Source organism: Myiozetetes cayanensis, unplaced genomic scaffold (assembly GCF_022539395.1).
Source record: "Myiozetetes cayanensis isolate MyiCay16 unplaced genomic scaffold, myiCay2020 scf2-11, whole genome shotgun sequence".
Taxonomy (NCBI): Eukaryota; Metazoa; Chordata; class Aves; order Passeriformes; family Tyrannidae; genus Myiozetetes; species Myiozetetes cayanensis.
In genome coordinates, this window is record NW_026087411.1 from 57699829 (window position 1) to 57713273 (window position 13445).

A 13445-nucleotide genomic window follows, 5' to 3' on the forward strand; every position below is an offset into this window, starting at 1 on the left:
TTTATGCTATTAGCTTTTTTGCCATAAAAGTTTGTGCAGCTAAGAAAACAAACTCACTGTTTGTTTTGTCCCTGACAAAGTTAAACAGGGACATCTGGGTATTGCTATGTTTATTCAAATAATATTTTAAAGCAGAGTAAGCTAGAGTCATTCATGATAGAACCCAGCAAATTATTTCTCCTTCTCGCTTGGCATATTGTCTCCAAGGTGTGGAGAAAACAGTTTTTATTAAGAACTTTTAATGACAGAAAATACCATAAATGTACGCTGAGTCAATTAATAACATTGTTGACAACTTTATTAATGGTTATTTGGGCTGTGATAGAGTTCTTTGCAACATGAAGAACATTGTTCTTACCTGAAAGGAGGTTGTAGCAAGATGGGTTTGGGCTCTGCTCTCAGGCAGCAAGTGACCAGACAAGAGGCAGGGCCCTTAAGCTGCACCAGGAGAGGTTCAGGTTGGACATCAGGAAGAATTTCTTCATTTGAAAGGGTGGTTAAGCATTGCAATGGGCTTCCCAGGAGGTAGTCGAGTCACCATTCCTGGAAATGTTCAAGGAATGACTGGACATGGCACTCAGTGCTGTGGTTTGGTTGACAAGGTGATGTTTGCTCAAAGACTGGACTCCATGATCTTGGAGGTTTTTTCCAACCTGAATGATTTTATGTTGGGTGCAGAAAGGAACACTGATCACGGCTCAAATATTAAGATACTGTAAATTGAGAGTTAAGGATATAAAAGATTAAACTCTAAGAATTTTTTAATAAGGTTTCACAGATTCCTTTTATTTTTTTGTTCATTGTGGAATTTTTTCATTCGCATAAAAGATATGGAAAATAACTATTTTCTTTTTTTTATTCTTAGCATCCAAAAGCACTGCTTATTGTGGGGAAATCTAGTCAGAGTTTGTTTGGGTTTTTTTTACCTTTCTGTGTTTATGGTTACATTACAGTTAATCTCTGGAATAATCAAATGAAGGCTTGTCAACATAAATTAGTTTACATTTTCTGTTTAAGTGCATAATTATAAAAATAATTGAGTGAAGTGCAAGTCTGAGTATTTTTTTTAATTTGAATAATAATTATATTTTCACAGAATACATATTTTTCAACATATCTTTGGAAAAAAAAAATCTACCAAAAAGGTATTTTATATATGATAGGAAAACCCTGAAGTATAACCAAATACTTGGGCAGTGGGGGGATAGGTGAGGTGGGGTAACAAACTTCTGAATGGTTACCTGAAGCTGTATAGTATATTTAGAGTCATGTCCTAATGTCTTTTACCAGCAGGTACAAAGGAATAGATTTGTATATATATATTTGAGAAGCTGTGAGTCAGAAAAATTTCTGGTGCCTATTTTCTGTAATAGGAAGAGAAGTAAAATCATAGGGCAAGTATATTTGGGTGTGTTTTTTATGTGGAACGGGTTACATCCATTTTTCATTTGCACAAAAAAGACATCTTAAAAATTAACTACTAAAGTGATGTATTTTTTTTTCCCCTGGTCACATGTTTTTTGATACCATGAATCATAACATGAGGTCATAGTTTACATAGTAACCTACTTGGCTCTTAATAAACAAGACAAATCTACTTTTTACTGTTATTGGTAATACATTGCCCACTTCTGCTAAGATATGTGTATCCAGGCATGTTCTTAAGTTGAAATGCTGGTTTTGTCCAATCCAGGAAAGGTCGTTTTCTTTGTGTTTAATGGCTGAGTGAGTCTACAGTTCCTGTGTCTAACTGAGCCTGTATTTAACTGTTTTGTGTCCTGTATGTACAAAGAAGTTGGTATTCCTTGTGGCTAAATTAAAGAAACAGACTATTCCAAATGTTTATAGAAATCTTAATTTCTTCTTTTTATTTTTTTTAAAGACAAAAGAAGAAAAAAGGAAGAAGGCTTTTGAAGTAACCTGTAACTGAAATGCCAGAACTCTCTGGCAGAACTAAGGAACTGAGTATGCATAATTACTGTGTGATGAGACAGCGTCTGTAGACAGTGACTAAACTGTAGGATCAAGCACCTCTTAGTGTAAATTATCATTTGTATGCCCTGGTCACCTCTGGGCTTCTGTGGGGAAAAACATTTATGCACTCAAGTTACGAGGAACCTATATCGCCATTTAGATGAGTTGCTGATCAGTATAGTCAGAGTAAGAGGACTGTAGGAAGCATCAGGGGAACATACTTGCTTCAGACAAGTAATTTTGCCTCTCTGTGGGGATAATACCTTATTTTGGCTGTGGTTTTTTTTTAACGATCAGTATAGAAGTACATAAGAGCAAAATAGATTAGTCTCCAACTGATTGCAGGACACCTACCATAATAGAATCCCAGCCTTCATTGGGGTCCTTCTAGTCCTACTGTCGTAGAAATTGCACTTTTATGTAGATGTAAACTTGACTCAAACTTACATTACAAATTTAAAAGCTGTATTGCTGTATTCCTACTTGAAGCATTATTGCTTATGTATTTTCTTCTAACATGCAGAAAAATATCAGAATTTATGTTTTGTTTTTATTTCAAATTCAGCTTTTAAATTCTGCAGAATCACAGTTTTAGTAATACTTTTAAACTGTCTTTAGAAATGTCCTAGAGACCTAAAGTTTCAGAAGGGAAACCTAATACTAAAAGATTAAGAAGTAATATAGAGCTGACCAACATGATTTGGCTTGCAAGTATATATGGAAGTGTTGATTTTATTGATTGCAAAGGTCATAAAATTGCATTCTTAGGAAGAAGAGAATAGCTTTTCCCAGCTTGTTGAATCTTAGAGTATTCTGTTCTTTGTCTCATGCAATTCACTATTAATGTCAAAACTAGTTCCACTGAAAATGTGTATTTGTGTGATTTGCATAAAGCTGTCCTAACAAAAAAGAAAATGCAAACCAGCTTTGTTTAAACTTGGCAAAAATTATGTAGGTATCTCTTTTGCTACAGAAAAAATGACATGAATGTTATGAGTCTTAGTTTTACTCAATTCAGGATAGTAGTAAACTGTATCTTTGATAAAGCTGTGGTTTGTGCATGAAGCAAGCAGAGCCTGTTGTGAAAAATAAGTGAATTCATGGTTGGCTATCTTAGCCAACTTTGCTCGTTGTAAAGGTATTTAGCAATGCCTTCCCACAGCATGCGTTTCAAAAAAAAAAAATTGCTTCACTGTGTTCCATAAGGTAGTCTTATGTTTGCCTGTTGTAGGAGAATTATTTATTTTTCATAGGATAGTGCACTTCACCTGGAAGCAGTTGTGCTTGAATCACTAGTCCTCACTTATTAGCTGAGTGGTTCCCATTTCTGTTATAATGTGGCATGTTTTTTTCCTCTTTGAGCCTCTTAGAGGTTTAAATAATACTTACGAGATAGTGTAGAAAGGTCATTAAACCTCTACTTTGGAGGGGCAGGCTGTATTCAGCTTCATTGCCATTAAGGGGAGGAATGAATCACTCCTGTAAGGCTGCTTTGATTTAAAACTTTTTTTTTTAATATCTCTTTTATTAAAAAGGTTTTTATCTCGTTTTTAAGGCCTTGGAGAGGAAGGAAGAATTGTAAGAGAATTTATGCTGCGTTTTAGAATGAGTGATTTTCTTAACTCTTCAGTACTGTACACAATCTTTTGTTGTGTGTTTCTGTTGCATATGATTTCAAAGCATGGTTGTTTGGCTTGTATAATGAGTCTATTTGCATGATTCAACAGGAAAATAAAGAGAAGTGAATTAAATGTTGTACAGGAATAATTTAAATAATTTTTCATATCTTCTATGTAATTCATTCAAATATCACAGTCAAGAGAAGTTTATCTTCATAATTTTTCCTTCCAGGATGAACTGGGGTTTATCTGTTAAGTGCTAGTTTTCAATAGCTTGCTCTGCCATGTTTAGTTTGATTCCCTGGTATTATCTGAAACCTACTTTTTGATAGCAAATTTGAAAGAGAATTCCATGAGGGTATTTGGCTAGAAAATATATGTTTATCTGATGACATAATGTCCACTCAGCTAGAAATTCATACAAAGGGGAATCTTCTCGTTTATCTAGGGAGAAAGACTCTCTCTAGAGCTTACAGTGGATTAAAGAAGATGCAACTGGAAAGCTCAGCTCAAACATTTGCGGAACAGATTATTTTTCTATATTTGAGTAAAAACATAAGCTAATAGCTTTCCACCATATTCTTTGTATCAGAGAAAACTTTATATTAATGAAGCTTACTAGCTTTCATATATAAATGTAAGAAAAGCAGGTTGATTTTGTTGTTATAGTTGTTCAGACAAACAGGCCTCCTCTCTGCTTATGTTTCACAACTACTGTTTGCTAACATTCATTTAAATTTGTACGTTGCAGTGAAATCTAGCAGGTTTAATGCTTTTTTTAAAATCGTGTTCACTGATTAATCCTTTTTTCCATTTTGTTTTTTTAAGCTTTCGAGTACAGTCCTTACAATGGTGCGCAGTTGCTGCAAGAGTTCTTGTCCAATCAAAGGCAGATACACTAAGACAGAGGTCTAGTGTAGTGGTATAGAGGAGGTGGTAGCAGATGTCCTCTATTGCCCAGTCAAGTCATTCAGCACATATTTTTAGTGCTATATTGCCTGCATTCCAGTACACCTGCTAATGCCCAAATATTAGACATTATTGAATTGATTAATATTTACTAAACTACAGAAATAATAGTTATATAAAATATTTAATTTCTGAGATAACCCACCAATTCACTTTCCTTTAGGCATCTTTAAACAGAATTGGCAAGTGAGTAGACTGAAAATTTGCAAAAGATCACTGACCCAAAAGTGAAGTTTAAGGTTCTGATCTAGAGTTTGCTGAGGCCAGAGGAAGTACTCTACTGGGTATGGGCTTCTGATTGAATTAAGTGACTATGTACATTTATTCTATATGATGAAAAAGGCTTAATTTTTGAAAGGATCAAGAATTATGTAAATAACTCAAGAATTCTAGCACATGAATCTATTCTGCTTGAAGAAAGTTACAAATATTTCATTTAAGGCCTGGTTTTCATCTCCTTTGGTTGTATTATTGAGGCAGCCAGTGAAAATATATTTAACAAACAGTAAAATTCTGAGTTGGATCAAGTAAAAACCTAAGATTGTTCCTTTTTTTCATAGCATTGTATTGGATAATATGTCAAGAGTAAAATTTGGGAAAGGGCTTTTGCATTTTAATAGTTGTATGTATATCAAGAAATTCCTTAGGAAAACAAATTTTCATTACATTATCTTTGTTACTGTGGAAATTAGGACTGGAGATACTTTTTGTGTTATTTACATGTAGTAAGTGTCTGGGATTTTGGTCTAAAGTATGCTTTGTTGATATGCAGAAATCGGTTTTTTGTTAGGTCTGGATTAAGATTTTTTTTTCCTCTAATAGTGAGTAATCTCTTCAGAAAAAAAGTGTAGTCAGGATACTCAAAAATGAGAATTTTTAAGTTTATGAGCATATGTAAATGTCTTTTTATATTCAAAGATACAGCAAGATGGCGGTTCAAACAATTTTGTTTCATTACGTTGCTTGAGAGGTAGTGTCCTTATGTAAATATACAATTCAGCTTATAGCTGTGCCAGTAATTTTTCCAAGTCTGTACCTCCAAATATTAAAAAAAAAAAAAAAGAAATTGAAATCGCTAGTCATTGTCAGCTTCAGTTTTATTTTTTTTTCCTGAAATATAATAGTTATGTACGGTAAGCAAATATTTCTCTTCTAGCTATTGCATCAGTAAATGACCCAGGAAATTGCACTTCACTTTCTGATTTGTCTTCCTTACAGGCAAGCTCAAATCTCTTGCTTCCTGCGCCATCATCAGTGTCACCACACTCCAAGCTAAGACTGCCAGGCACTCTCAGCGCTCCACTGAATCCTCTTTATTCTTTCACTACTGAAAGTGGTAAGTTTCTTTATTTCTTCTCTCTTTGTAGGGAATGGGTAATGACGAGAGTTGTTTTTTCTGTGTTTTTTAATTTGGCTGTGCAGCTATTTCAGGAAGTGTCCTGGTTTTGTTATATGTGATATTGTTTATAAAGTGCAGTGTGATACAATCCAATACTGATCCATGTTCCCTTGTAGTGCCTTTCTTTTCCTTACACTGCACACTTATGTAATTGTGATGTCGGTTCCTAGAAGAATATGAGATTGCCAAATTTTCTTAATTTAATATTTTGATAATATTTTAATGCTTACTAAATGATCTTAAACATGGACACTCAAAAATAATAGAGTTTAAAATCATACATACTTATATAAGAACCATAGCTGTTGGTAGTTCATTTGCAGTTGTATTTCATGTACTTTTAGGTTTTTTTTTTCCTAAAGATATTTTGCATTAAAAGAATTTGAGAAAAAGGCAAGCAGTGCAAAAATGCAGATTTGTGATGCTTACTTAGCTAATAATATCTGTTTCATTGCTAATCACAGTATTTAATAACAAAAAATAATTTTCTCTTTTTTTGGGGCACTTGTAAAATAAGACAGAAAATTGGTACCTTAACTTTGAAGTGTTTTTGTTTTGTATCTTTGAGAAGGGTAAAAAGGATTCCAGGGGGAGGGTGGAATATATAATGAACTAAAAACAGGTAATAGAGATTTAAAATTTAGATAGTAAAGATAGGAATAATCTCTATAATTATATAGAATTATCTCCTAAAGGCAGGCAATTTTTTTTGCAAATCAAGTTATGATTACTTTTTCTGAGCAGCCAGGGAAAGGATCCTTAATATCGTCTAAGAGATTGACCACTAGTCTCAAAATTACTCTTAGTCACTAATTCACAATGCAAATGGCCATACACCAATTAACTTCTGTATTTCCATTTTCTACCTGAACAGAAGAGCTTAGATCCATAATACTATTCATCTCTTGCACAACAGATGCATGTTATTTCCAGAGTGCGTAAATCTTACAGAAACTGTAGAATACATATTCTGTCTTACATACTGTGAATATTTAAAATAAGTGGACTAACTCTTCAAAGAACATTAACATATACTTCAAGTTGTTCTAAATGGCTATTCTTAATATTCTCAAACTGAGTAATTCTATTTTCTTGAATTTTACTTTATGGAGAAGCACAGCTAAATGTGTTGATGGCAACTTCCTAAGTAGCATAGCAAATATAGATATATGTTATAGCTGTTCATATATGCTCCCAACGTAGTTGTGTCCAAAACTGACTAATACTTCAAGATAATCCACAGGTACAGAATATTATTTACAGAAGGAATGTATAGAAAAAGGATGTAAAAAAAGGAAATATAATAAAGAAGTCACAAGAACATCAACATTTTTAAGGGAAGACAACCATAAAAATACTAGTGGGTCACAATTGAAATAGATTTTTCTGTAAGAAAATATTTTTAAATTGTAAATTAGTCCTCTGTCATTTTGGGGGCCTCCAAGTTGTTCTGCTGTGGTAGACTTGTTTTCAGTCAAACATGTGAGAAAGATTTAGTCATCTATTTCATCTTTCTCCATTGGTTATAAACTATAAGGTAAGTGCTTGTGTTCATAGGTCCTAAATGCTAGTTAAATTTTGCTTTGGAATAACAGAAAATTGATACTTAAACAAATCTATTAATTAGGGATTGTGATAGAAGGACAGAACCTTTCCTGTATTGTTTTTATATACACAATATATATGCTTTTTATACTTACTGGCATGTTGCATTTTTATCAGTTACCTATACTAGAGATCCTTCAATTTTTGTCCATCCAGAATTCCCCTTTAAATGTGTAAGCCCCTATTAGCAATGTTTTTCATTGTGTAACTGGTATATGTGCGTGCTTTAGTAATTTGGTAAGGTGGTAGCTGATGCCTTGTAATATGGACAGTGTAGTAGTGTGAATATATGCAGAACCTTCTTTTTAAGACAGTATAATTTTCTAGATCTTGTGTTATGTAGGAAACAGTGGGGAAAACAGTGAAACCATCTTTGTGATTTATGGACACTAGCAGTAATACAGCAGGTCTTCCCTCACTTTTAAATCTTTTCGTATCCAGATGAATTTGCAGAATGTATGTGTAATGTTCACTACTATTTCTTTTAAATGTCTCTTTGTTTTGACGAATAGATTCTGTATACTCTCAAACATACAATATGTTTTGGTTTCTCTTCAAGTGCATACTTTCACTGGTTTATAGGCTTTTATGAAGACCCAGTCCTTGTTCTGCTGTTTACCTTCCCCATTTCCCTCAAGATCAGTTATCTCATGGATGCTGAGGCGGAGGACTGCCTTTGTTTCCAACTAGATTGCTCTAAATAGGATAATTCATTGTTTAATCATCTAATAGAGAGTTTCAGCATCTTTCTCTGGGACAGAATATTTTTTATAGGAGATGAGTTGAGACAAGATCATGATATCACTGACCACGTAGTCCAGTCCTCCTGCTCAAAGCTGATTCACCTAGAATTCAGGATGATGTCCATTTGGGTTTTGAATACCTCTAAGGAGGAAAACTGCAAAATGTCTCTGGACAACCTATTACAAATGTTTGACTGTTCTCACAGTAAAGGGGTTTTTATTATCTTTAAATGATATTTTATGTATTTCAGTCTGCATTGGTGCAAGGGATTATTCCTCCCCTAGTGCAAGGACTTTGCTTTTCCCCTGGTCGAACTTCAAGAGGTTTTTGTTGGCCCATTTTTGCAACCTATCAAGATGCCTCTGAATGGGAGTGTATCCCTGTGGTGTATCAACCCCTCCTCCCACTTCTTCATCATATGCGGATTTGCTGAGGGTGTACTCAGTCTCATCATATAGGTCATTAATGGAGAAGTTAAAGTGTGGACCTTGGTATCAACTGCTGGAATGCACCACTGAAGACTGGTCTCCAGTTATATTTCACGAGAGTGGTTACAAACTTCTGATCTCTTCAACTCAGCCAACTTTCAGTCTGGTGCACTGTCTGTTTACACAGTCCATGCTTGTGATGTTTGTCTGTGGGAGTGTTGTGGGGGACAGTGTTGAAAGTCTTGCTAAATTCAAGGTTAACATCATCTACTGCTTTCCCAATGATGATAGAGAGTGCTATGCAAGAGAGAAAGTTTTGTCAAGAGTATGGCTAGAATTTCTAGGAAAAAAGTAATGAATTTTGCCAAATAGTAATGAATAAAGTAGGAACCACAAAGCAAATACAAGAAATGGATGAACTTATTTATATGTATATGTATATGTTATGTATAAAGCATTTCATTAGAGAGATTTCATAAGATTTAACAAAAAAAATGTAAATTTAAGAAAATGTATGTTTTGTTATTTTTCAAACAAATAAGAAACTAGCAAAAGCTCTAGATTTCAATTATCCATTCTCTGACAGACGTCAAAATCCCCTATGGTCTTGTTTGCCTTTCCTCCTTAAGACTGTGATTGTCTTTGGACAGTGAAATCACTTTCCTATGAGGCAGTTTTGCAGGGCCATGGCGTGCCATGAAAAAAATGGCCAGCGATTTTAGGCTTTATTCAACAGTGACTCTTCAGTAACTCCCACTATGTACAGGACATGCTTTCTAAAATAAGTTTTAGATCTCAAGTTAGCAGTGACCCTAATTGTTAACTATGTGGGAGATTGAAGCTTGGCTATAAATACTGCACAGAGCTTTTCACTAAAATTTGGACTTCAATAAAAACAGTTAATTAAACTTGCTCTTAAAAAGTAATTATGTGTGCGCTAATAACGTGATGGTTCTTGTATCTTTAAAGAAAATCTCAAAAACAAAAAATACAACACACGGGCAGGGTTGCGAACAATTAGAAGTTTTCTCTCCATTAACACAACTGACAGTCAAAGGTGTTTTCCACCTACATTAGGTGAAAGCTTCAAAGCACTCCTTCTCACTCTCTCAAGATATTAGCAAAACTGACTTTGCATTTAAGTCCTCCTAACTTATAGACTATTTAAAAACTTCTATGGACTATAGACTATTTAAAACTTCTTTTTTCAGTCTCAAGCAAACAGTGAAAAATAGATTTCTATATCAAAGATATAAAAAATATTTATGCATCAATTAAATGTTCTTAAAATACTGTTTTTATTCTGGGGGGCATTTTAGAATCAGAAAAGGGTACATCAAGTAGCAATATTCACATTTTGCAGAGATACTGCAGAAACACTATCAAAAGTTGCATTCTCATGCGTATGTTACTGGGATCCATTCCATGCAAGCAAATTGAATGGCACACAGATCACTGAATACATATTTTTTTTTTAATCCTAGCATATTACTGTAAATACTGTATTTTATCAAATTTTAACATAGGAGTGAAATCTCTTCCTATTCACATTTTAAGAGAACTGTTTTGATTGTGTGTAAAACATGTCTTACCAAGAATATAAACATAAAAAAATTCGGTTTTGTTTTGAAAGGATCAGGGTGTATCTGTTCCCCGTTAAACTGTAATGTGTGCTGCCTCGTTAGCTCACCATCAGTTTCATTTAGATTTGCTGTGATGGTGAACACAGTTAAGCCTGCAGGGCAGCACAGATCAGAGCTATGGAAATGATGTAGCAATTTGCCACGTCTAAGTAGCATTGAGGGTTTTCTTTTTAGCCCCACATCTTCTTAAAATTGGGGCAGGAGCATGTTGTGGTGAAGAGTAGGAAATACATACCTAAAAGTGGTTCAGTACCCACACTATTAGTTCAAAGTGGTTTGAGTGTAATACAAGCTGCTAAGAGGAATAGGTAATGATGAAAACTAATTTTTTTTTAATTTTATGTATGAAAAACTTAAAAAAGGGAAGTAGGTGTTGTATAATAATGTCACAAAAACAGTTTCTCAATTCCATTAGCATTGGTGAGTCTACTGGGCTTTTTTGTGATGTTGATTAAACAAATAATGAAGTGATACTATGAGACCTGTGCAAAGCATTGTAGTAGTCTTTTCCTGGGTGGCCTGATACATTTATCTTTTCCATTTATTCTTATGACTATGCAGGGAGAAATGCAAGTTTCCTGTTCACTAAGGGACAGTCATAATGGCCTCAGGGTGATCAGGCAGTCCAGTGAGGGAAGTATCTTTGCTTAGTAGTCTACTACCGATTGTTTTTAAGTCTGAAACTGGATAGAAATACAGAATAATATTAGTATGTCTTATAGAGGTGCTGTCAATATAGGAAACAATACATAAGAATAAATGTTTGCAGGGTGGTTAGTTTCCTGCAAGCTACAATCTGCTCCTAGTAGATTATGTCATGTGTTTGAAAATGATGAATGTGTATTAAGATGAAAGAAACATGTGCCTAATACTTGTCTCTTACTCCTCAGTTATTTTCCTGTATTTTTGTGCAGTACATATTTGAAGAACTGATCCTGCCTGACACATTTCTCAGGAATTTAAACTTTTAAAAATTTTCAAGATAATTCTTCTAATATTTTTATGGGGATGGATTTTTTTTTTTACATGGGGCCTTTTCATTCTAATGGGACAGTAGTGCCAAAAAATAGAAAATTTTACTTAATATTTTCTTTTGCATTACTAAGTGTAGAAATGTGAATTGGTTTCTGTTATTATAACAAGTATATATAATTGCAACTTTGCAGAATTCTCACATTTTATGTATTTTGTAGGACATAGCTGCTTCTAACACTGTGGTTGGATCAAGTACCTATGTTTTGTTTTTATGGGAAACTGATTTACTGAAACACCCACCACCACCCCGTGCCCTGGATAACATTAATGTTTTAAAACTCTTAGGAGAAAGTGCAGAATACTAGGACTTTTTAAGTGAGAAAACTTATTTTAGTCTCTAGTTTTTTGAGTGTATTATTCTATTCTGTTCTGGTTTTTTTTTCTATTAACCAAAGATAAAAATACCTTTACAGTCATTACAATGCTTTGTTTTAACTAAAAAACACTGCATAGTCACAGAGAATTTATTATAATGGATAAAGTTTTAGATCTAATTAGAAGACTTTCCCTTTATTTTTCAAAAAATGGTAACAGAACTCAGTAGAGAGAAATTACCAGCTCAACACCACAGATCAGCTCTCAGCACGTGTCAACTGATGTAACTACACTGAAGTTAGGTACAAGTATTTTTACCATAAGCAGAAGAGCATTAAGTCTAAAGTGCTTTTTTTATATGTCTGTATGTTAATTTGAATGGGAACTTCCCTGGGGAAAGTGATCATTCATTTTAAGATATTCATATCTCTCACTTTGACTTAGGGGAAAAGTATAAAAGAGAAGAGAGAAAGAAAATAATTTTTTTTTGTTATTATTTGCTTACAGCACAGTGGAAGAACTGAAAAATACAACTTACAAATATTTTTCTCAAAGTTAATTTTCTTATAAAACAATAAAAATATCTATCACAAGATTTTTTTTTTTATAATTTTTTATACCTGGTTCTCTTATAAGTTATTTTGCTGTACCATTTACATTTTGAAGTAGCTTTGTCATAGTTTCTCCAATGCAAATAGGTTACAAAGGCTCGTGATGTTCCAGCTTACAGCTGGCTTTGGCAGTAAATAAAAATTAAGAGTACAAGGACACACCTGTGCCCTCATCATGGCTTACAGGCTGCTCAGGCAATTCTACATGGGAAAGAACTTCCTCAGAGCACTGTGACCCTGCTGTGCTGCCCACATCACTTGACAACATCAGAGTTTGGGCTCAAAGCACAAATACAGGACCTTGTTTTAAGGTGGAAAAGCTGAATGTTTATATTTATAAAATTACTAGTAAAAATGATTTTTTTAATTTGAAAACAGAAGTATAAATAAACACATCTAACCACAAAAATTTGTCAACAGAGTAGTAAAGACAGAGAGACATATCCATTAACAATAATGACAGTCTAGTTCTTCTATTCTAAAAGGTTGCTTATCCAGTTTCTTCTATCTGATTGATAAGATGTTATAAATGTCAGAAGAGTTTGTATTTTCTAGTTAAACTTGCAAGAATTGTTTATACTGAGATCAAAGATACACATGTTCCTTTATTAGATGTTCTTTTTCATGTTTCTTCTAGGCAAGTTAATTAAAATATTTCACTAAAAATTACACTAAATACAGAGCACAATAACAGCAATCTTTGAAGATTCCAAAAACTTTATCAAAAGAACACCATTTATATTTACTTGAAATTGGTGTATGTTAGGGTAATTACTGCTGAGCCTTCAGGCTAAAGGAAGTACTCTCAGCCAAATTATACAAGGGTGTGGATTAAATGAAGCATTACTCTCTGTTTGGCAGCAGTGGATATAGATTGCAAAATCAGGGTGTGACGTAGTACTGTGGAAAGTCTCTGCCAAAAGTGATTTGGCCTAAGTGTGCCCTTACTTTCTCAATTATGTGGATCCTAAAACAACTGAATCTAATTAATTCCTAAGTACAGAGGTCCTGTTAACTGTTTTCACTCTGAGCTTGTCTGTAATTTTGAGCTATTGAGCCATGAGATAACATGCTTAAATGCAATTTTAGCTGGTCACAGAAGT

General features: G+C 33.8%; 1 protein-coding gene across 1 annotated transcript in view; it reads left to right on the forward strand.

The window, feature by feature from the left end:
- AHI1 (Abelson helper integration site 1) overlaps positions 1–13445 on the forward strand; it is a 91910-nt gene that overhangs the window by 41403 nt on the left and 37062 nt on the right. The window contains exon 20 of the mRNA XM_050316814.1: positions 5781–5898. Coding sequence (XP_050172771.1) covers positions 5781–5898 — 118 coding nt within the window. The remainder of the gene's footprint in view (positions 1–5780; positions 5899–13445) is intronic.